The sequence below is a fragment of the Atheta coriaria genome, unplaced genomic scaffold, assembly GCF_025399875.1.
Source record: "Atheta coriaria isolate IRGN ID8LTWV9N9 unplaced genomic scaffold, Caltech_Dcor_3.1 hic_scaffold_8_pilon, whole genome shotgun sequence".
Classification (NCBI taxonomy): domain Eukaryota; kingdom Metazoa; phylum Arthropoda; class Insecta; order Coleoptera; family Staphylinidae; genus Dalotia; species Dalotia coriaria.
The window spans coordinates 7345745-7371018 of record NW_027045450.1 but is presented as its reverse complement, the minus strand read 5'-3'; the positions used below and the strand labels follow the sequence as shown (position 1 = coordinate 7371018).

Here is a 25274-nt window from a genome sequence, read left to right as displayed (position 1 = left end):
GACATTTCGAGTGGAATTTTACAATTTACTACCATTTTTCATTACTTGAAGTTATGAAATACAGCTTTTAATGTTTTTAAGGAGCGTAAAGTAATTATTTAGTAAATTAACATTGATAAATCTATGTATTACACATTTTATATTAACAAATGCGCAGTTCTCCCTATAAATGTCATATAAATAGAAATTTTACAATATTTTTTAAAATCTACACTAAAACACAAAATGCATTACAAATTATATTTAATAATAATTTAACTCATAGTTATTTCTAATACATTTTATTAATTTTCTTTAAAATGTTTATAAAAATAAATATTTAAGACATATGTCGCTGCAATCGCGCACTTTCTAGAAATTGGTTCGCATCTCGGCTAAAATACTACGTCCCAAACTACCAACCACTAAAAATCCCCACAGTCAGCGAGTAAAAGCAAAGAACAAATGCTATCACATTTGTTTTCCCCAAAGCGTGGATGTTTACCGTAAACCGAGTGCACTTGCTAGTCGTGCATTTGGGTTACAAGTGCGAGGTGACGCCATTACGACCTAGCTTCGGCACTTCGGCATCCCAATGACCGATGCGTGCGATGTTTTGTTCGATTTGTTCGCGAACGCGAGTTGATCGTGTGCGGCGAGCGACGAATGCCGAGGCGAAATAAAATGCGCACGCGAAGCGACGCCCGCGCGCTATCACCCGCTTGATATCCGTTTTCCCTTTACTGTGCGCACCCTGTGGGATTTCGTCGAATTTCCTCTTGAAATCTACTCGTACTATCTCACCAAAGTTTCTTAATATTCGCAATAGGTAAGTGTCAAAAACCTTCATACATGCAACACACATTTTGTATCACTGTTCTTATCATTCGTATATGATAAGCGTAAGAAAGATTAGTTTTTGACAGATAAAATTTAGTCTTACCACAAAACCGGAAAAGTTACAGTAATAATCTTTACAATAAGTGTTCTTTATTTAATATTTCAACAGTCAGTTAAAAAATAACGTGGACAAACATCATATTTAAAAAGTTATGAGGTAATTGATAAAAATCATCCGTTTTTGACAGTTTTCTACTGATAACTTCTTTAAAAATATGCAAAAACGCCTGATTTTTAAATAATCAGACACAAAATTAACAATAATTGAATTCCTTACAAATTATTCTTACAATTTCCTGTATTTTTAAATACTTATTTAATCATTACTTAATATTGTGCAAAAACTAATTTTTTTCTTTGTTATTTTTAGATATTTGCTGTGATAAAATTGTATGTGTCATAAAAGAAAAGATGGATACCTAATAGTCAGGCCCATCCAAACAGAAATGAATGTAGATTGCATCAGAGCTCTTGCATCAGGATATACTCAGAGGAGAAGGAAGATAATGCTGGAAAGGAGGAAAACCATAGGAAGGAAACAATACTTCAATATACACATTGAAAGCTTTCACATACAAAATGGATCTTGCAAATTACGTTGCAAGAAGGTCTTTTGATGCCAAGACAGAGGCGACCGCCATCGATAATGCACTCTCTTATTCAGCAAATGATAGCATTGTGGTCCATCTGGGATCTAAGCCCGTGTTTGCCCACCAGAAGAAGTGGATGATGGCTTACAATCCCAAAACCAACCAGAAAGGATATGTATGTTGTAAGTAAAACAATAAATTCACTTACTTCACTTAAATAAATATTGTAATTATTAACTAAATTAAGCAAAAATTATCATTTATATTGCATATTTAAACAAAAATATTGAAGTTGTTTGTTGAAAACATTGTGCAATTGTTTTGTTTTGTTTTTAGCTGAATACATTAAGCCTTCATTAACGACACCGGCAGGTATGCACTTTTTTAATTTACTACAATACAATTTTTAAGTGGTTTTGGTTAGTTTTTGTTAGATTAGGTTAAAACACTATTAGTAAAAGTTGTATATCTGTAGTGACAGGAAAAAAATATAAATACAACGCGTGCGTTGCGGGTGTGAGGCAAAAATAGTGCCGCGTTTCATGGTGTGACAGCACAGGTGCCAAAATTTACGATTTTTTTCACTTGGCAGTTCATTTATTTCCTCGTTATTCGTTTACTTCTCATCATATGTCTACGGAAATAGCGTCAGAAAAAATGTTGAGAGTCTAGATCAAGGTTTAGCAATTAGCGAGTAATGGTAGTGAACTGTACACGTTTTTTTTTTAAAGATTGTTTAATTAATTGTATAGCGTTAGGTAATTTATTTAAGGTTATGTAGTTGGCAGAACCAATCAGTACAAGATAGTTGATAATAGCATGTTTATTTTATTTTGAGGTGTAATTCAGAACAAGAAAATAGTAGGAAATATAAAAATACTGATAGGAATGTGACTCACCAAGTATTTTGTTGTTTTTACACTTGTTAAACACATTTTCGACTTTTTCTTTCAATTTTTATGCATTGCAATCGCCATCTTTATTTTATTACATGTCAATTTGATGTTAAGTGGGTTGCCTAGTATTAAATTCTTCAAATTAAAAACTGTGAATATTTTTGATTGTAAACCAATCTAAATCATTACATTTCCACAGGTTGCATTAATTTGGTACCCAGTTACACAGTCCAGCCACTATTCTGTCTTCATTGTAAGTATTACCAGCCAAAAACATGAAATTAACACATAAATAACCTAAATATTCAATTTTTCTATAGGCAAAGATTACATCTGGGGAACTGGTCGAGTCGCACTCGTTTGCAAAGGTAAGTCCCCTCTGAATGGGCTCTTTACTCACTAAAATAATCAATTAAAAGCACATTAAACCTTCCCGAGATCGTTCTGGCAGCAAAACAAACGCGTTGAACGTGTTAACGCGGCGCACAATTTTCAGCCACATCTCACTCCACACATTGGCAATGATAATCATGATGATAATAATAATAATTAAGCGCAATTATTCAGTGACATGCCTTGTTGGCGCCGTAAGTAACGCGCCCGCCGGGATAACACCAGCAGGAAACTTGAAATTAGACGTAAGTGATCGTAATTACGCGTATTTCGGGTTCGGCGTCATTAAAATTGAAAAAAATCAGAATCAATAGATGTTTCATCGCGTGTAATCTATGCGCATTGATATTCTATCGGATAATATCAAATGTGTAAGTGATTTCGTCGATTGTAGTTGGTTTTAATCTCGAAATAAATGAATTGTAAACTTGGTTTACTCACTTTTTGTTTGTTTTCCTAGTGCAGCACGAATTTTAGTTTCGAGTCGCAGCCTTGAGACGTTGAGACATTTATTGCAACACATTTCAATGAATTAAGATTATTGTTAGGATATCGCAGCTAAAATTAACTCAGAAACTTGTATTTTCTTCATATCTCTACGATAGGCTGATTTTTATATTGTAGTAGTATTGTTATCTCGACGCGTATCGGTGTTAATAATTAATTTCTGCTTGGTGTATTACAACACCTGGTTTATGCATGAATTGAAATAAAGTTGCTTTAGGTTCTGACCCGATTAAAGTTAGACAAAGGGAAGTTTCTTGTGCGCATGCTAAGTAGGAGCGTTTAGTTGTAATAGAATCGGAGATTTTTAATGAGACATCTAAATGCAAGCGCGGCCGGGAAGTATTCTCGAGGAATTATATTCATGCGTGCTACCGAATCTTTTGTGCGTTTTATGCTTGGCGATCGTAAAATACGTGCCAAAACCAAGGCCACGCTCGCGCCCGTTCCGTGTTGGAGACTCTCGTCATGTCGTCAAGAATAGAAATAATTTAATTTCATTCCCGGGGCGACCGGTTACGTGCGCGAAATGGCCGAAGAAGCGAGTGTGGAGGGTAACTCGCACGCTCGCCATTGTGTGTGCGGTTGAATTTATATGGATTTATTTGGGCCAGTCGAGTCGATTCGCTTGCGCTCGCCGGAGAATTATGTAAAATGTTAAAATTATACCGCAAGCGCGCGCCGTGCGCTGGCGAGCGGCCGCCGATAAACCGTTGATTCGTTGATTGGCGAAGCAGAGGAGGTCACGGCGAGTGTGACGGCGACGCCCTACTGTGTTGGCATGTGTATGAGAAGGATGGCGTGTTTCGGTTGGCGGAGCTGCGCATGAGCGAACCGCGTGGTCGGTAGCCGCTAGTTTGGTTAGTTCTCCGGGGCCGACGAAGGGGCGCTGCGCATCGAGCGGCGTTCGGCATCCGCATCCGCCGGTCGTGCCCGCTCGGCCCGTCTCTCGGTAGCAACAGCCAACCAACTAGCGGCCTGCCGCAGCTAGTCGACTTAGCGAGCGGTGAGCGCACCGAAGTACACAGCTAGTCGTCGCCGGTCGCGTACGTTTCCCGTGCCATCACGCCATCGAGCCCCTTGTAGGATTGGTGGCTCAGCCGGCTGGTTTTCTCTGGTCGGATGGATCTATGGTGTGTCGCAGCGCGCAGCAAGCCTCGTGTTCGCAGCGCGAATGTGAAAAAGTTGGCCGATTGATTCTAGCGTGCAGCCGCGCCGCGCGCCTGCTATGCGGAGGACAAAGCAGTCGTCGGTGCTGCGCCAGTGTGACTCCCTAATAATTCGAACCACCAGCCAGTGCGAATCCCTTTCTAATCGCGTCGTGATGACATAATGAGCCAGAACGCCAACGACTGCTTGTCGGCGGAGAGTCTAGCGGGGCCGGTAGGTCAAGCGGCGATGGAAGAGTTCGTCCATCGCTACCTGGTGCCTCTCGAAGCGGCACGTTACAAGGGCTACGAACAGCTCGTGCCCGAGCTGAAACCAACACCGCCGGTGGTGAGCATCGACACCGAGAACTACATGCTGCGCGGCGTGAGCCCGGCTCCCGAACCGCAGCAAACGCCGCCGGCGATGCGCTCCAACCGGTCGGACGTCGACGTCGAAATGTTTGTGCTGCGTGAATCCGCCAGTTCACTCAACGGTGGTGGCGGTGGCGACGCCGGCGTTGTCCCCGAACCATCCCCCAGCTACTGCGCCAGACCGATCTCGGTGCACGGCTTCCTGTGCTCCTGCCACCCGACGTGCTGCTGTACGTGCGCCTCTTTATGTTCACCAGATTGCCATGCCTGTTACCACAACGTGTGCGCGCGGTTCGCCTACGTGCAAGGCTGCCAGAAGGTGCCCGGCGCCCCACCACTCAAACTGGAAAACCTGGTGAGTACCCTCTTCTTGTTCTTCTTGTTCTTCATTTTTCTCTGCTTGGAATTCTTTCATCGCCGCGATAACGATCAGCTGATTAGGTCCTCACAGGGCTTAAAGGGCCTAATGCTGCTAAGCAACAGGAAGCGGAAGGAGAAGGCGCTTGAGGTCAGAGCTCTGTTGCTAGGTTGTGTCGACGCGAGCCGGCGCCGCCGCCGCCGCCTCCTCCCCATCCCGCTGCGGCGGCGTTTAGCGCAATCAAAATATAATGAATTCGGTGCCAATCTCACCCTTTGCGTCAAGCGCGTCAATTTAATTTATTTATAAGCGTGTCAGCGGCACGATGTAATTACGCGTTACAAATTCAATCAAAAAAACTAAAAATATTTATGGTTTACTTTGCATTTCGTATCATAATCCACTGATAAGAAATTGGAATTGACATAATTTGAGGTCAATAATTTCTAAAATTAAAAAAATCAATACAAAAACTTAATTATTTAATAATTGTCATTAGTTTATTCGAGAATAGAAACATTTTCTGGGTGTATAGTTGCTTGCATTTGTGATTTGAACACAATTGTGAAGTGCAATGCAAATTGTAGCGCGTTACAATTATTGCGAGCGTAATAATTACAATAAAACGTGCGCGTGGTGCGCGAGACACAATGTGGAACGACCTCTGCGATATATTCTCTCTCGCTGGCGATGGTGTGTGACACAAAACACACACACGCGAATATATAAAAGTCGACCTAAGCATTAAGCATTGACTGCGCGCGCGAGAGACTTTTCGCGCTGAGCTCAGCATTGCGCATTTGCGCATTCTTGCATAAATTGTATTTTTTTTATTCTTGTGGATGCATATTGCGTTAATATCGACAGCGCGGCGCCATGTGGTGGTGCACTTGAACGACGCACCGTGGGCTATTATTAGTCGCGCGCGCGCCGATTGTGTCTAATAATGGTTTTAATTGGGTCTCTCGATGAGAAAAACTATCGAAATGTGCGCTGCGATGAGTGCTTTTATTATTTTTTCAGAGGTCGAGTACGCGCGGAGGTGATGCCGTCTGTGAGTAATTATTGCGGCGCAAATTGATTCCGAAAAAATGGCGTGCGATAAGCGGAAATTATCGGCGCGCTTTTTTTCTCATACCAGAAATCGCGTTTATCGCGCGCGGATGATAAGAGTATCATCTGCTCGAGATTTTGTGCATCTACGTCAAAGTAACGGACCGTATTAAATAAATATCTACAGGAATTTATTTATATTTTAAATATCAGGACCGTATTTAGTGATTTTTTGATGTTAAAGCTTTGAGTTTTGTAGGTTTTATGTGAAATATCTGAGCCGAACGAAAGTTGGAAGCGCGAGGCCCGCCGGATAACCTCGACGATGACCTTTTGGTGTATGGTGAATATTACAAGTGCGATGCCGACGCCAACCGCGCGCGGATTTCATTTTTTTATAATATAAATATAAATTGTATTACTTATGCACATAGGTGCCTCAAAGCATAATTAATGAAATTCATTTTCAGGCTAGACTTTGTTTTAGAATTACGGTTTGAGTTTAGGAGTTTGTTTGAAATTTGAAAACATTTGTTAGACTAATATTATCATATTATCAACATTAGCACTACCTAATGATAAATTGTTTAATTAAACCCACGCGGCGCACAGACAGACGCAGATAACATAAATATTCATTAGGCAAAGCGATCAAGATTAGCTCATCATTTGTTGGTGTTAATTCGTTTTTTTGTGCTGGTGTTGTGGATTTTCATTTGCGTTTCGTGCAATTTGTGTTACTTGGATTTTCTCGCGGTGCTGTTTTAGTTTTCGACGCGTCGAGGAGATCGGTATGCACTTTTCATATCGAGCGCGCATTGTGGTGTGTTCGGTTTCTAGTTGAAGGTTTTTTTTATGGTGTAATCTATAAATTTGCTGACGCGATAAAGGGTACTTAGATTCGCGCGCGCGATGAACGCGACCTGGAACATCGTCTGGCTCGTGAGCTTTAATCGAATTTGCCACAACGTGAATTCAATATTACTCAGTCTACAAACAGTAAAAGAATATATTCTACTCATTCAAAATGATAAATTATTATCTATTTTATATTACAGTTAGGAAAACATCGATTTTTTTGAGTTAAAATAACATCAAAATGAATTAAAACACTCATCAATACATTAATTTGTTGATTAATGAACAATTATGGTCACAAATCTTCCGCTATTATTGTTGATTTTTATATTATGATGATTTAATTGGCTTTTATACTGTTTGAAGGGAAAATAACTGGAAAATATTGAAGAATGCTGTTCTAGCAAATGTTTTTAGGTCCTGAAAGTAATTTTTCGGGTTTTCGAAGACTTCCGGTGCTTTATACAATTAACAAATTGTTTTTTTTACGATAAAAATGATTAAAATATGGCTGACGATATTGATTTGGTTTGTTTGGTTGAAAACAATGCATTAATGCCTCATTTATAACAAATTCCATAATAATACACCTATTTCTTCATGTATAGACACATTATAATCAAAATTCTTTCGATATTATTTTTATTTCGTATTTTTATGATGAATTACTGGACTTTTATTATGTTTGAGAGGAAAATAACAGCAAATTATTACGAAATGTTAATTTAGGAGATGTTTTTAGGGCTTAGTAGTAATTTTAAGAGACTTTCTGTGTGTTACCTTATTAATATATTCTTTTTTACGCCTGTTTCTGAGCTTTAAACAAATTTGCCACAAAGTGAATACAATATTAGGTACGAAATTTTTAAAAAGTCAGGAAATTAAAAAAGTAAAACACATCCTACTCATTTAAAATTCTAAATGATTGAATATTTCATTCTTTAAAAATGAAAACCTTTCGGAAATACTGACGTTTGTGAGAAATTAACACAAAACTGAATTAAAACCAAACCACACTCTGCATATTCATGTAAAAACCTGAAAATTTTCGAATATTTGTATAAAAATACCTGCGAAACACGTACAAAAAAAATTACGATTTTATTTCATATATAAATATTTATTTAGTTTAATGATGAATATGCCGGGTGGGGTTTTAGTAGGTACGTGAATCTTTTGGAATCATCTCGGACGATTTCTTTATACACAATCATTTAAAAATATCTATCAGCTGGCAGATCGTCAAAAAATCGAAGATTTTTGCACTATGTGCGAAAGCGCCTGCTTCTTTTTTATTATTTTTACGTAACTCGCGAATTCCCCAACGGTTTTATTCTATTTTTTATTTTTAGCCGCGTGTACAATAAATTATGTACAAAATAAGTAGATCATTTTATTTTTGAGGGCGCCGCTATAGCGCAGCCTTGAAAACGGTGCACTTTTTGCTTATTCCGAATAATTTATACGTGTTTTATATTTATAATTATCATTGCGCACATTATGCGCGTGATTCGCAGCCAAACGAATTTATTTTCGGAAAAATTTGACACAATTTAGGTGCAATTTTTTTGAGACGGAAACAAAAATTATCACTAAATGAGAGTGATATTTGTTTTATTTTTAGCGTTTTACACGTTCGCGGTGCAGTTATCTTGGAAATCCGTTTATTGGTTCACGAGGCCGATAACAATATTACACACGCGACGCGAATTATTAGCGAAAAATGTCGGAGTTGGTGTGGTGTGCGTTTGAAAAGTTATTGTGCTCAAATTGTGTTGGAAACGATGCGAAAAATTGGAATTATGTCATGCTTTAAGTCATGCTCGTTATCCGCGGGCGCTCGCGCATTATTCGACGAGAAGCCGGTGACGCTCGCGCGTCGCACTAATGGTAGGTCATTGCGAAGCGAGTTAATTACGATAATTATATACACAGTGCGCGACGGTTGATTGACGTCTCGGTCGTTGATTGATACACATGCACACATGATATTTTACTTTGTTGCCTATCAAATGAATTTAATAAATAAAATTATTAAATTGAGAAGTTTTTTTTAGTTTTAAAAAAATCTTCCGCTTTTATTGTTATTTAATGTTTTCATGCAAGTTTTTTTTAGATTTTGAGGGTTTTTAAAACAGTTCCGGTGAGTTTTACTATTAATAAATTGTTTTCTACCATAAAAATAGTATATAGCATATTATAAACCATAATAAAATAAATTTAACAGTTGAAACATGGCCTGCGATATTGATTCGGTCTATTTTTGGACAAAAACAATGCATAAATACCGCATTTATAATAAATTTCATGTTAATACAACTATTTATTGTTATTTTCTATTTTTATAATGAATTAATAGATTTTTATTACGTGTGAAGAGAAAATAATAACGAAATGTAAAGAAATGCAGATCTAGGAGATGTTTTAAGTCTTGAGAGGAATTTTGAGGGTTTTAGAAGACATCTGGTTAGTTATACTAGTAACAAATTGTTTTTAACGATCTGATTTTATTTATCTGGTCTATATTTTGTGTGAAAATAATTCATTAATGGCGCATTTATAATAAATTCCATGATAAAATACTTTTTTTATTGATTTATAAACATTATAGTTAAATGTAGCTTGAACTTTTATTATTATTTCTTATTTTATGGTGAATTAATAGGCTTTATGATGTTTGAAGACAAAATAACTGCAAAATTTAGAGAAATGTTAATTTAGGAGATGACTTTTGGTGAGTTATACTATTAACAAATTGTTTTTAATGATAGAAATTATCAAAACATGGTCGACGATATTGATTTGGTCTATTTTTGACCAAAAACAATGCATTATTATTTCATTAATAATAAATTATATATGTAAATATGTTAAAATACATGTTTATTGAATTATAAACATTTAAAGTATATATCATTAATAAAATTTAGCTTTTTGTTTATTTTACTTAAACAATTTGCGCTTTTATTATTATTTTTTATGTTTCTGGAGTATTTTAAGCAAAATATGGAGAAATACGGATGCAGGAGATGGTTTTATCATTTTAGAGAGTAATTTTAAGGGTTTTTAAAGACTTCCTGGGAGTAAAGCCGTCAATAAATAGTTTTTTCCCCACAAATATTAATAAAACATGGTGGGCAACACTAATTCCATCCATTTTGCAGTAAAAAGCATGAATTAATTTGCCATTCTTAATAAATTCACTATGAAAACACCATTTATTGTTTTACAGCCATTATAACTACTCTAAACTTTATAATTTTCTATTTATATCATAAAACTCACACTGCGCATGCGCCACACACATTGTCCAATCTCACCACTTTTGAAACCTTATATTTGCTTATATAATAAACATTCAGATGCAAATTTCGCGCCGAGTATTGCTCTCTCCAGACTAGTCTAGAGATCCAAATTCGTATTTTTAATAATCTCTACATATTCCATGCTATTGCGCAGAATATTTAGCGTTTCGACTTGCCACATGAATAAATAATCGAGCAACAAATGCGCTGGCAGTGCCTCTATATAGTGTTTAGCTGTTTAGCAGTTTTGCTTTAAGCTTTAAGGTCACATCGCGCGCGTCTCTCTGCATGTGCATGTGCATGCGCGCGCTCGTTCAAGCGAGCGAAAATATTTCCTCCGAACTCTCCAGGCTGCTGCTGATTTTAAATATCAATGTATGCAAATCGTTCTCTTGCAAGCTGAACTAAACTAAACAGGGGAAGGACTCGTACGTAAACAAATAACAAGCTAACTGGCGATATATTTTCACGTGCATCATTAAAATTTTTCACGTTAATGAAATTCTTTTTAATTACCTGATAATTACGAGATAATTACGCTGCGCTGCAGCACTACTATCGATTTACGCGATCTAAATATTTAATGCGTTTTAATTTGCGTTAATCTGCGCGCGCTATCGTTGATAAATGTTATCGTACCACGTGATGGAAACTTTATTAGTTTTAACAATTTCCGAGTGGGCGGCGGCAAGGAAAACAGTTACGTCTAGCGCGCATACATATTCGAAGGATTTTAGTGGCGCCTAGACGACGAGAGAGACAATATATCGCCGATTGATTAACGAGCAATGTTTCGAGTTTTATCTCGCCAGGCGCCAGGCGAGATGGCATTAATATTATTAAAAAATATATGCACAACCCACGCCGGTAAATATTTCATAAGTTGAGAGTATTATCAACGAGGTGAAATTAAAAATAAAACTAGGCATTTATTGATTTGTGTGTGATTTTGTGCTTTATAACTAATTTTACGCACGAGTGGATGTAGTGGCGGATAAATCGTTTGTGATTATTGTAATGCGCAGCTTTTACGTATGCGACTGGAAGCATAATGATTAAAAAATGAGCGTTATCATTGGCGATAAATGAATGTCATTAAATTTTTAGTTGGGTTAATGAAAAGTGAGTCATTGAATGCAGGACACGTTTTTTGTGTTATCAGATGTGTGGGGTGATTGTTATTTTGGTAAACAAAAAGTTGAAAGGTGAGGGAATGCTAAAATGTGTACAACATAATTGACAATATTGACGTCTCACACATTTAATATTTATAAAATTTTACTTTTTTGTTAAGTAAAATATTTGTTAAGTAAAATATTGAGAAATATGGATGTAGGAAATGTCTTTTGAGAGTAATTTTAAGGGTTTTTTAAAGACCTACCGGTAGTAAAAATGTCTGTAAATAGTTTTTTTCGCAACAGAAGTTAATAAAACATAGCGTATAACATAAATTTTGCCCATTTTAGAGTAAAAACTATGAACATGACATTTTTAATAAATTCAATAGTAAAACACACATTTAGAGTTATACAAGCATTATACAACCCTAAATAAGTTATAATGTACTATTTTTTATCATAATACACAGACATTTTCATTTCACTAAAAAAAGTTTACATTTCGAAAATTCGTCAAAAAGTGTAGGGAACTATTTTTACTGTACAAATCAAAACTGACGTCACACACATGCAATTTTTTCGTTTTGTTAACTCAATATTGACGTCACAAACAGTAACTTTCCAAATATCCAACAAAAATGCAATTTTTTTACTAACTCAACATTTTTGTATAATTGAATATTTTCTCATATCAGATAAAACATGATAAGCATTAAATGCAAAAATTGAAATCAGTTTCCGATTACTGATTACGATAAGTAAATAAAAATGAATTTTTACTAATCATGTCGATTACAATAAGTCTAGAGTTAATCTAGATTCTAAAATAGATTAAACAATGCCTATAATCTATAAAATAACCACGCGCATTTTTTTTAGCATTGCCTGCTTCGCTGTGAGCTGAGAAAATGGGGACTAAACTTAAACTCGTCGGCGAAACCTTGATATTTAACCGCGAACGCTTCTCGCTTCGCGCGGTCGGCTTGCGCTGCTCGCTGAGTGTGTGAATCACGCTCGCTTTTTTATTTTATATGTTCTTTATTTTATTCGCAACCGCGCGTTGAGTATATCTAGATATATTTATATATGTGTGAGTGTGTGTGGTGTGCGGTGATTAAATATAATACATACACATAATATGCTCGTGCGTTGGATGTTTAGGACGATATTGATATGCGCAAAGAAATTGATATCAAGCGCGAAGAAAGAAAAAAGCATGCGCGCTTTGGTTGGTCGATTGTTGATTGTTGGTTGGTTGTTGGTTGGTCGCGCGATGGGTGTGTTGCTTGGAAGTGAATGCCTTGGCTGTGCGCGCCTAGATCGGCCGGCTTTTCGATTCAATCAAATATTTTACACGCACCGGCCGCGCGAGCGCGCGCCGCAACAAGTTGACGCGATTCACGGAAAACTTGTTTTATTTTTGGCCAGCGCGCACGCTGCTCTGGCATAGAAAGAGGGAGATACCATGTTCGATTCACAGTTTTTGAGGTATTTTTTGATATTTTTGGATAGGTTACTTTACTGCCTAGACAGAATAAGTGGGATTTCATGGAAAATTTTTGTTTGAAAGCGAAAAAATCATGAAATTTAAGCAAATTTGTAGTTTATTGAGGTCTAAAAAGTTGTTATTCTTTAAAAAATTTATAAATGTCTTAATAATTGATGTTTTATGAGGGAAATATGCTTAAATCACAAAAACTTTCGGTAAAAATAGTGATAGACGTATAATGTCATAAAAGTTGCCTAATTCTGGTAAAATTTTACTTTTTTCGAAAACGAACTTAACTTTATATTGAAAACTTTTGTTTGTAAGTATAAAAGCATAAAATTTAATCCAATAATTGCTCTTTTGTGTTATTTTCGGTTTAAAAAGCATAATTTTTGAAAATCGATGTTTCGGCAAGTAAATATGCCTAAGAAACACAAAAAAATTCGGTAAAAAACTAGTAATTTACGAATAATGACATAAAGCTGACTAACATTGATAAAAAAGCACTTTTTACTACATTAACATTAAATTTATTTTACAAATTTTAGTGTGAAAGTGAAAAGAATCATAAAATTTAATAAAAAAATTATTTTTACAAATGTTTAGGTCTAAAAAGTTGTATATAGCTTTAGTAATTAAATAAACAATCAAATTCCCGAATGATTGTTATAATATTCATTTATGAATGATGTAAATACTTTGGATTACTTGGAAATCATTTAAAATACGCATCTAAGTCCAGGAAATAGTAAAATTCGTAAGAGTTGAAATTTTATTACCGACTGACGATTAATTAAATTTACATTGCACTGTCTTGTGGATTAATATTCATGAAAATAGAAAGATGGTGAAATTACTTCCTAGAAATTAACGATAAATTTTTTACAATCAAATTCTGATCATTATTTTATTTTGTTTATTTGTTTATTAATTTAATTTGTTTTGTGTTTGGCGTTGCAACTTTGTTGCACATATGCAATTGAATGAGTGTACCACGTGGCATTTTAACCTCCACGTGCGAGAATGTAAACGCGCGTGAAATAAGTGACGAGTTCATTATTTCAACATTTCTAAAGTGCCAATTTTTATGTGCGATGCTTCAACGAGCATTTTATTACCGGCTATTGTTTCCTGGTAGTCAAAATGCTGAATACTTCAATATCTGGTAAAGTATTGATATTGATTCTGCGAAGAATAAATTTAATGAAATTTAAATTTCTGTATGACGAAATTTGGATTTGATTCCATTTGATTTGATTTGGTAATATTGAATTGAAAGTTTTTTTTTTTGTAACAATTGCTACCGCGGCCAGTGGCTACCGGTCTCTCTGCCACACTTGAAATATTCAAACGTGAACGTGAAGAAAACGACTTTAATGAAACAAGGTATCGCGCGCGCGCGCCGCGCAGGGGGACACAACCTTGAGTTAATTTTATACCGAAATTATGCGAGCGCGGAGAACCGCGTGCGTTGTATTTGTATGTGTGTGTGCTGGTTTTGGAAGCGCGCAAAGTTCCAAGTCGTTCGTGTTCGCTGCCTGCTGCTTCATCATAGCGTTTCGCTTTAAAAATCCGCTCGTTTCTTGAAACTGCCGGGAGGAGCCGAAGTCGGAGACGGAGCTCCGGCGTTTATACAACACACTCACATACATATACCTATATAAAAAGCATATGCGTATATGTATGTGTATACCATACACTACACCTCGGTTTTTGTGACTTCGACTTCGACTTGACTGACCATGCGGCGTCGTGAGATTCGGCGGACGGCGCGGACGTTCGAGGACGTTCCGAAAGTTTGAATATCGTGTCCCCGTGACCGCGGCTCAAGCACACACAGCACACCCGCATTCCATTGTCGCATCCACAGCCACTCGCCTCGCATATCACGGATTTATATTGAACATTTTTCAAAAAAACTGAAGATTTAATCAAATTTTTAGGGGTTTTGAGGTTTTTTTAGTTTTACAAAGTTTAAAAATTGATGTTTTACTAGTATAATGTTATTAAAGTTGCCTATATTTGATTAAATATACTTTTAGCTAAATTAGGCTTAAATTTATATCGAAAATTTTAGTTTGAAAGTGAAAGAAACATGAATTTTGAAGTTCTTTATGTTTAAAGAATTGTAATTCTTTAGAAATTGTTTAAAAACGCAAAAACGTTCGCTAAAAAATAGAAATACACGTATAATGATATTAAAGTTGCCTAACTTTGATAAATTCTTAGATTGAAAGTGAAAAAACATAATATGAAATCAAATTTTATGAATTTTTTTTTTTTCTTAAAAATCAATGTTTTAAGAAGAAAATAGGCTTAATAATCAGTAAAACGTTCAATAAGAACTTGCAATATACCAATAATGACATTAAAGTTGCCCAACTTTAATAAATTCTTACTTTTACGAAATCAACATCAAATTTACGAAAATCTCTAATTAAGTCGTGTTTTAAATATACACTTAGACAAAAATTCACCCAAATAGTCATTCCTCATTTACTTTTACTTATTTTATCAAAATAATTACGCTTACCTTGAAAATGTAACAAAGGAATCTAAAAAACTGCCACAATGTGTGCTTTTTTTATCTAAAAATATTTTCGGTATTGTTTTGTCGCGTAAAAATAAAAATTTAATCTGGAAATAGTTGAGATATTTGCCTCGACAAAGTTTTGTTTGCCACTGGGCCACCCTCGCCCCCACTGTATGCGTGCGGATGCGTGGCTGCGGGGGTGGCGACGACGCACGTGCCGCGAAAACAACTCCAAGGTTAAACGTTCTCCTTGCGCCATTGTTTCACATTCAATCTTGCGCGCTGCCAACGATGCAGTTGTATCAAAATCATTAATTAATTAAATATATTTATTTCAATATTTATTCTTGTGTGTAATTTGTAATATTTAAATCTTAATCCAGCGCGCGCCGTCTGGTTGCGTTGCGTACGTGATTTATGTAAAATTCATTTCGTAAAGATGATAAAAGCTCATAAAAACGATTATATAATGCGACAGGAATAACATTACCGGGCGTAAAATATGACTGCGCGCGCGTCGTGTGGCAATAATGTAAATTTGATAAAAACTTATCGATCGGAAACGAGCGCGCGCGTTTACATTTTTTTTTTCGTTCGCGTCTCTCGACTCGATGTCGTTGTTGCCGGCGCATTTTTGTATATGTTGCTAGTCAGGGGGCTAGTGACTCTCTCGTAGTCCTCATGTGAGACAGCAAGTCGTCGTCGTCTAGCGGCTAGACGCGCGCTCGCGCTCGAATTTGTTACTAACGATGTTGGCGCATTATGTAATGCATAAGTAAATTTGTACACGAATTACGAACGCCGCGTATATATGATGAGTGTATATAGTACACACATGCAAACAATTGTCGCCTTGCGGTGTTTCCGCGGCCCGTGTGATTCATATAAACCGCGTGTGCTTTGTGTTGGCCGCGCGCGGCGCAATCGTCGCGTATCATGCGATAATGGCGGGCGGCGGCGTGTGATAGTAGTAGTGTTGGTGTCGGCGGCTTATCGACGCGCTGGTGAAGTGGCTTGGCTTGCCAGCGCGCCGCTACGCACATGTATTTCGTGGAGAAACGTCCGAAAGTGCAATTTATTGTTGTTAACGGCCAAAACGGGCAATGGATGTAGTGCGTATGTAGTGCATCGCGGATTATTAAAAGCGAAAAGATTGGCGTGCGAATTGGGGAACGCATTATTCACTGGCACTGCTTCAAATATTATTATTATGTCAGTTGTAAATTTAGATGCCGGTTTTATTGAACTCGCAAATTATTATTAATTTAATTTAAATTTTATTATGACTATGGGTGGAAACGAATCGAAAAATGTTTATTTTGGCTTGCATTTTCAAAATATTAAGGTTTTTTGTAGGAATTTGTGGAAATTGGCAGGGAAATGAAGGTTTTGAGTGAATTGCGTTTAAGTTTATAACTGAAAGTAATTTTTCTTAACAAAATATTCATTTGCAAACCGTTTGTAGAGAGAAATTCGAAAATGTTTTCTTTGGCGAAATATTAAACTTGCAAATGAAGAAAAATTAAAGTTTTGAATTTAAATATTGATTTATTAAAGTAATTTAGTGTTTTTTGCTGTTTTGCGCTGTTTTGCTTCAATAAATTTGCAATTAAATGTGTCAAATTGTTTTAGAAAACCATGAATATCTATAAATATATTAAATGCGCAGAAAATGTAAGTTAAAATGATGATTTTTGAAACTTTTTTCAAGGAAAATGTGAAAAATTTACATTTTTTAAATATTTAATAAAGCTTTTTGCTTTTGTGATTTATTAATGTACTTTTAATGCATCAAATATAATTCCCAAACGAAGAATAACTCAATTTTAAAGTTTAACTATTGATTTATTAAACAAAGTTTGAGTTTTTCGCTATTTTCTACCGTTCAATGCAATAAAGTTTAAACAAAACACGCAAAATTGTTTCTGTTTTAGTTTTTTTAAATATTTTCCCCAAAAAAATCTCCAAAATTTCATTTTTCCTATCAAATATTTATCAATTTTTCTCGTTTTGTGAATTATTAATGCATTTTACTGCATTTTCTCTTATTTTTCGCGTTTCGAGTGTGAAATGCAAATAAAAGCTCGCCAAATAAATACATCCATGTGTGTTTAATCGAAACGCGCAGCCGGGCTCCGGCGGAGTATTTCGCATCTCATCGAGTTTAAACATTACAATGTAAATATTTGATGTAGATGAGACCAGAGACCGCGCCGGCCGGGCGCGAAGCACAACCATCTGCGTTGTGCGCGCCTCCGCAATGTTTTCTGCGTTGGAAAAAGTTTCGCGAGCATAATTAAATTTTGGCTCTGGAATAGCCTGTTGCGCACTAACTACATACACCCGCCATGGTGTTGCTCCAGCCAGTAATTTGGACAAATTGGCAGCGCAACACGGCGCGCTTCAATTTTACATACATCGCGTATATCGCACAGCTCGTTTATTATTCGTCATTGTTTCGCACAAAACGCACACGGTGCGTAACGCACAAATTTCATTTTAATTCCAACTTGATGTTGAATGTTGTACACGCGCACAGCGCACCGCGCGCTCTGTTTGTTAGATTTCTACCGAGCGTGGTTTCCGTAATTCGACCCGAATTACACACATACTGAAAATATTTCCAATGTGGAATTGTGGAAAAGATTGAAGTGCAAAGTCGCACCCACGCAGTTCGTGTGTGTATATACACTGCTTGATATCGCTGGTTTTCAGCGCGTTTAGAAAGTTGAAAACTGTTCAAAAGTTCAATTGTTTCTGTTTGTTTGTTTGCAGCCGATCGCAGAGTGGACTTCGGCGAATGTGATCGAATGGATGGCCGCGCTGAATTTGTATACGTACTCGGACGTCTTCAGGTGCAAGGACATCAAAGGCACGGACCTTTTGAATTTGGACAAAGAAAAACTTACAGTAAGTAAAAAAATCAACAAAATTTTAATTTTCCTTAACTAATACTTAATATATTTGTAGATAATGGGTATCAAAGAAGAATTCCACCAGAAAACGATCCTCAATTGCGTCAATGAGCTGTTGTATACTAAAACAGAGGATGGCGAGCATCTGCACGATGTCAGCCCGTGCGACGAACTCGACGCGCACAACATGCTCCAGCAGAGTTTCAGCTCGCTGGAGAAATGTACAAAATGTAACAAGTATCTCAGAGGATTACTGCATCAAGGCGTTTCGTGTCAAGGTAAACCCGATAAATCTCCACTTTTCACACTTAATTTTGCGCGAAATACACAAAAAATACAAACGCGTTATTAACATGACAACGCAAGGTTAGATGACGAATTGTATAATTTCAGGCGGTCTTGCATTAATGTGCATTTATTTTCAAACATTCTGGTATAAATTATTTATGCTGGTGGCTATTGTGTTGGCTGGCCTAAATTTACACTGTTTTTCGATGTGAATAAGAAGGATTTTCCGTTTTTCGCGGCGACCACAAGCAATTCTTGCATAGGATTTGTGTGATTCTGATGTAATTGTTTAGGCAATGTCATCCAGGAAGTTGGAGTGGTTTTTTAAACATTACTGTTAATTATTTTTGCTGAAAATCGGTCAGTTTAGTCGTGAATTAATCGTTTGTGTGGTATAATGTCATCATACGAATATCTTTCTAGATTTATTAGTTTATATAAAAGTATTAAGTTTTTGTTTTGTTTTTGAGTATTTTACCTATATTTTTCTTGTTTTTTTGTTTGTAGATTGCGGAATTGTGGCGCATAGAACATGTGCAAAGTCAGGATTGGCGTCACCATGCAAGGCGTCCAACAAGAAGTCTGTGGGCAAGTTTGGACAAAGTCTCTGCGTCCAGTTCGATCCAGCGGAATCGCCAGCTCCGAAAATTGTAAGTTTACAAAACACATAAACTTTTTCTACAGCAGCTAAAACTAATTTTTATCATTTCAGTTGGTATTTTTGATGCAAGAATTGGAGAACTTGGCTGAATCGAACACAAATCTAGAACTTTACAACCTCTACGTGGCCTCAGCGCTTGGTGACCAAGTGTACGAATTGAAACGCAAACTCAACGAGGAGCAGAAGGTGGAGCTGTCGGAGTATTCTCCCGCGTGCATCGCCAACGTGATCAAGATGTATTTGCGCGAGTTGCCCGATCCTATCATTCCTGTGCAGTGGTACGATCGATTTTTGGAAGCTGCAAGTATGTATTTTATACTTTGGAATGCCTAAAGTGTTTATTTGTATTTTTATTGTGCTTTTTCTTTGATAGAATCGCGCGTTGACAGCCACTGTATCTCCCAACTGAATGCGCTGGTGCAGGAAATACCTACGCCGCATCGCAGCACCCTGCAGTTTGTCATGTCGCATTTGTGTCGGATGTGCCAAATGGAGCACGCGCGTGGCAACAAGAGTCTGCCGAACGTGCTAGTACAAGTCATGTGCCATTTACTTTTACGTCCACCATGGGAACATATAATGTAAGTTAAAATTTAAATTTTTAACGCTTCAAAGCTAAATTTTCATTGTTTTTCTATAGACAAGTGGTGTACAATACACAATTACACAACCGTATAGTAGAAACCCTCCTTCTTCACCATAACTGGGGTGTAACTCTTCCGGAATTCGCCGCTGTACCAGCAATACCACCGCGGAAAGTCTCCAGAGTCGGCGCTTCGCATATGACGCTGGAACGTGAACGCGACAAAGAAAAACCAGCGAGTAATAATCTCCAACATCAAGAATGGTACTGGGGTGATATAAAACGCGAGGAAGTCAATGAAAAACTAAATGATACCTGCGATGGCACATTTTTGGTGCGTGATGCCTCGAATAAGTCCGGAGAGTACACGCTCACGCTGCGTAAAGGCGGCGCTAATAAACTGATCAAAATATGTCACTGCAACGGTCTCTATGGCTTCACCGCACCGTATGCGTTTACATCTGTTGTGGAACTCATCAACAACTTTCGCACCAAATCACTTTCTGCATACAACGCTTCTTTGGATATTAAACTGATGTATCCTCTGTCGAAATTCAACAAGGAGGACCAGGAGGATCGACTTATGAATGATAATAATGTGGATAAACTAAAACAGCACTTTATCGAGGTGTGTGCTAGTCTTGCGGATAAAAACAAGCTGTTGAACACTCTCAATGGTGATCTGGAGCGTAATCAACGCCAATTAGAGTTTAAACGTCATTCTTTAGACGCGTTGAAAGAATTGGTGAAGGTGTTTAAAGAACATACGTTGATTCATGAGAAAATTCAGGCGGAAGCACAGCCACACGAGAAAGAAGGCGTGAAAAACAATTCGGAAGTTCTGCGGGAAAGACGAACTGCGATGGAAGAAAGTTGTGAACAACTTGAAAAGATTGTCAAGCAAGGCGAAGCGTTCAATCGAGCACTTGAACGGGAGATCACGTCTTTAAAACCGGACATTGTCGAGTTGTTTAATGAACGCGACAAGTACAAAAAGTAAGAATTTATTGTCAAAAAATGATATTTTTATTTATTAAATGTAAATTTGTGTTTTTAGATGCTTGGTCAACAAAGGTGTCAAGATGGACGACTACGACTCCATTATCTTCGACGACAGCGACAACTTACCGCACAATGACGAGAGCACATGGCAGAAACTGAACTGCGATCGTCCAACCGCCGAAAAACTTCTCGCTGGCAAGCCGGGCGGCACGTTCCTCATCCGCAAATCCAGCACCAATCAGTATGCGCTCTCAATCGCGTGTAACGGCTGCGTGAATCATTGCATCATCTACGAAACACCGCGAGGCTTAGGTTTCGCCGAGCCGTACAACATCTATCGGTCGCTCAAGGAACTAGTGCTGCACTACGCGAAGAATTCGCTGGAGATACACAACGAGTCTCTGAATACAACCCTAGCCTATCCCATCCATTCACATTCGATTTAATACAAAGCTGGACAAGGAATTAATTACGCTACGAGTGAGAAATGATTAATATAAGGAAAAAGTGCTTAAAACCATGTGATGTGATAAAAACAAAACAAATGAACATATTAAATTATATAAAATTTAAACATTATTATTAAAAATTGATGTGGTCTCTTAAACTGATGGAAATGTTACACATAATTAACATATATACGATTTATATGACGTGCAGAGCAATGAAGGAAGAAATGATGAAGCGGATATAATTTAATCGATGCAAATTTTGTTATATTTATGTACAAGTCGTGGACTCTATATATCATGGTTAAAAATTATCTATAACTTATGATTAGTTAGGATCCGTGGAGAAAACATGAACATTTTTTAACAAATCATCCATAACACCATGTGTTAAAATGACTGTGATAGTGTACTAAAGAAGAAAAGGGCAAGGACAGTCGCGGGGCAGGAAGTGGTTGGTGGTGTGAAGTTTGGTGGAAATGGAAGGTCTTCATGTCATTTCGTATTCTATTATCTCTCACCGTTTTTGTGCACTACTTTTTTACGATATAGTTTATTTGATACTCGATAGATGCGGAAAAATGTAATACAAAGCAAAATCAAAAGCGTCGTGAGACAATATTGCGTCATATTTTTGATAATGTGTATGATGAAAGCAAGCAAGAGCAAAAAGATGCCACACAGAGTGAATTTTGAGCAGGAGTGAAACTTTTCAGCGGCTCGATCATATTCTATTCATGTAAAATGAGTTTTTCATAATTTAATATTAATATTTTGTGTCAGAGGGCAGCGCCCTCTTTCTAAATGATTGTTAAGTTTAAAATTTGTATTTTGTTTGCGATTTTTTTGATTGTCTTTCATGTTTTTTTTCAGTCTTTGTTTCATCGAGCCGTTTGAACATTTTTCATGCTATTTCTTTCACTCTGTAGGAAATTAAGAAGGAAACAATACTACAATTAACACGCTTGTTGGTTGGTTATGCACTGACACTAACGATGGCGACAACCAGTCATACATTGATGTAGTAATGGTGGATGAATCAAACCGTTTTAAGTTTGATTATCTTCTGCTTTGATACTTTTAGTTCAAATGCGAACATGAATACACACACATTGTAAAAGTAAGTCGTCGTTCTTGCTACATATGAATTACTTCATTATTATTTGTATTATACAATAAAGATGATATTTATATGATTTGTGGTATTTTAACGCAGTTATTTGTGATAAATTGAAAAATTCCACTTTTAACTATGCGATAATACAGCATAGTTTGCTTAATTTGAAATACGGTAAGGTAAACAAGTTTGCCATATTTATCATTGATAACAAATGCATTTAAATTTTATTACAAACGTAGAAAAAGTACTTACAAACATTCTTGTTATGTTTTTTTTTTATATTATACTAAAGCATAAGCAGCATAATTGGCTACTCCGCATCGATTTTTGTTCTTTCTGAGTCGCATGTAGCCATTTTCACCCCAATGACTGCCCCACCAGTTCTTCAGGATCCAGGCGTCTTTTGTGTAGCCCACGAGGAGCATTGCATGATTTACCGTGTTTGATGAACATGCCTCGTCATCGTAAATGCCTTTACTGTAATAATAACATTAATTTATTACAATTATCATTTTTTTTATTGGTTTTTAACCTTCGCCATGTTCCAAATAACATAATGACTTAGTTTGGTTATATACCACTAGATGGCACAGCATGTATTGCAAGCGACGCAAATGAAGTTAATTTATTTGTTTTTTTTTTTACTTACTGGTATAATTGAAAAGTGCGTGGGCTTGCGTTTATACTCGCAGCAATAGGTCCAATCCTTGCCAAGGCGATTTCTAAAGCACGTTCATCTCTAGCTGGTAAAATCGCCCATGAACTTACATTAACCATGGCTCTACTGTTGTCAAACTCACACTTTTTTTGCTACAAAGAAGCATTAACCACTGGAAAATTTCATTTAAATTTGTATAATACCTTTGCAAGATATGGATAGTCTTGATATGCCATAAGTCCACCGCATTTATCAAGATATTTCAACGTATTTCGAAGAGATCCACCTCCACAACCATAATTACCAGTTGATACACTGCAGTCTACGATTTGTTGCTCGCTTAACGGTACAAGTTTATTCGTTTGTTTAAAAACTTGCGCTTGTAGAACAGTTGCAATCGAAAACGCATAACAAGAACCACAATCTTTTTGGTTATAAATCGGTGTTTTGAATCCCTTCTTACGCCAGTCTAATTCTTCTGGAATATTATGCAGATAATGAAAGAAATCACCAACTATTTCAGGATCTGGTGCTTTTCGATGATTACTATGGGTGAGTTTCACCATTTTTTGAAGATAAAGTTGCGGTGGCTATAAGAAAGACACAGGAAATTTTATTTTATTAAGTTGGTAACACTGATACGTGTCATGAGTACAAAAACACAATATTTTAAGGTTAGATTTGGTTAGTGCACGCACAAAACGTGTCTCTCAAATGTTCCCACATAAAAGTTAATAATTACGTACCAAATCACTCAAATGATTATCCTTGATATAAAAGCTGTGTTTTCCTTCATCCGCTTCAGCATTATGCCGCATAATCTTCTGCATATTATCCTGCCAAGCTTCCTTCCTACTCTCATCATGATCTCCATGGTAAGTTTTATTAAAACGATCCTTAAACAGTATTTATATTAATATTTATTTAGCACACATATAGTTTTAATGTTTTTGATGACGTGCGCTCTATAAAGGTGCACTTAAACGCGAATTACACGCGTCCGAAACTCGTGCCAAGAATTTTTGCGCATTACGGCACTCGGTTCGAGTAAAAACTAGACAAAACTGAAAAGTTCTACATCAGCAGGACTCGCAGCAGATGAAAAGCGGAAAGTCTACGTTTCGTGCGAGTTTCTCTTGTTTTTATTTCGCGAAGTTTACCTTGAATTCGCTCCACATGTCCGACATATCTAAGACGTCGAAACGTATGTCATAGGAGCGTGCGGCGGCGACAAACGCCGCAAATAGCACGGCGGCGGTTCGCACGACTTGGAGGCGCGCCATTTACAACAATTTCTTCGTCACAACTGACACACCAAGCGTTCATAATACTAATTAAGCGTACAAGCGTTGAAAAATTGCAATATTGCTTAAAATTATTGCAATTCGGAGCTGATTTGTCATCAAAAAATAAATTTCATGCTTAAATTGCGTTTTAAGAATTAAAAACAGAATGTTTCTAGTTTTTAATGACTTAAACTTTAAATGTATTACTTAAGTTAAGTCACATTCAATATTTAATTCTTTCTGTTTTCAAAACATTGATTTGTTGGTTGTATTTATTTATTTTTGATTTTTCATGACTGAGCTTTAAGTTTTTTTACTTAAGTTAAGTTATTTTGTCATATTCAATACGTAATATTTATTTTTTTTCCGAAATATTCTCAGAATTTATTAATTTTTAATTTTTCATGACTTAAACTTTAATTTACATGACTTAAGTTAAGTCATTTGGTCTCATTCAATATTGAGTTTATAGTTTTTCGAAAAAAAAAATGCCAAAATTGATTTATTTTCTATTTTTTATGACTTAACTTCTCGTGACATCACTTAAGTTAAGACATTTTGCTACATTCAATAATTAATTCGTATTTTTTGCAAAAAAAATCAAAATTCATTTATTTTTTATTTTTTATGACTTAAGATTTAAGTTTCATTACTTAAGTAAAGATATTTTATCACAATCAATATTTAATTTTTTATTTTCTCAAAAATTTCCCACAATTAATTGATTTGTTATTTTTCGCATCTTAAACTTGACTTTTATGACTTAAGTTAAGTTATTTTGTTTATTATGAATGATATAATGCACATTATCGATAA

The 25274-nt window shown here is 36.4% G+C and overlaps 2 protein-coding genes across 4 annotated transcripts; one reads left to right on the top strand and one right to left on the bottom strand.

The window, feature by feature from the left end:
* Nucleotides 1-415: 415 nt before the first annotated feature.
* Nucleotides 416-22590, top strand: Pi3K21B (phosphatidylinositol 3-kinase regulatory subunit alpha). 3 transcript variants are annotated; one of them, XM_065310414.1, is made up of 13 exons: nt 416-808; nt 1250-1651; nt 1806-1841; nt 2565-2618; nt 2686-2733; nt 5040-5137; nt 18272-18406; nt 18467-18689; nt 19207-19349; nt 19412-19664; nt 19734-19941; nt 20001-20939; nt 21001-22590. In XM_065310414.1, the coding sequence occupies exons 2-13, from the start codon at nt 1459-1461 to the stop codon at nt 21389-21391; spliced, it is 2721 nt and encodes a 906-aa protein (XP_065166486.1). In that variant the 5' UTR covers nt 416-808; nt 1250-1458; the 3' UTR covers nt 21392-22590. The 3 variants fall into 3 exon arrangements, with proteins under 3 accessions (XP_065166486.1, XP_065166487.1, XP_065166485.1); XM_065310415.1 differs by lacking the exons at nt 416-808; nt 1250-1651; nt 1806-1841; nt 5040-5137 and having other exon boundaries at nt 2588-2618; XM_065310413.1 differs by lacking the exons at nt 416-808; nt 1250-1651; nt 1806-1841; nt 2565-2618; nt 2686-2733 and having other exon boundaries at nt 4101-5137.
* A 145-nt stretch (nt 22591-22735) lies between these two features.
* LOC135797858 (procathepsin L-like) lies at nt 22736-24472 on the bottom strand. Its single transcript, XM_065310417.1, has 5 exons — nt 24333-24472; nt 23919-24068; nt 23376-23762; nt 23164-23324; nt 22736-22991 (listed from the first exon to the last, which is right to left on the bottom strand). The coding sequence occupies exons 1-5, from the start codon at nt 24453-24455 to the stop codon at nt 22796-22798; spliced, it is 1017 nt and encodes a 338-aa protein (XP_065166489.1). The 5' UTR covers nt 24456-24472; the 3' UTR covers nt 22736-22795.
* Between the last annotated feature and the right edge of the window lie 802 nt (nt 24473-25274).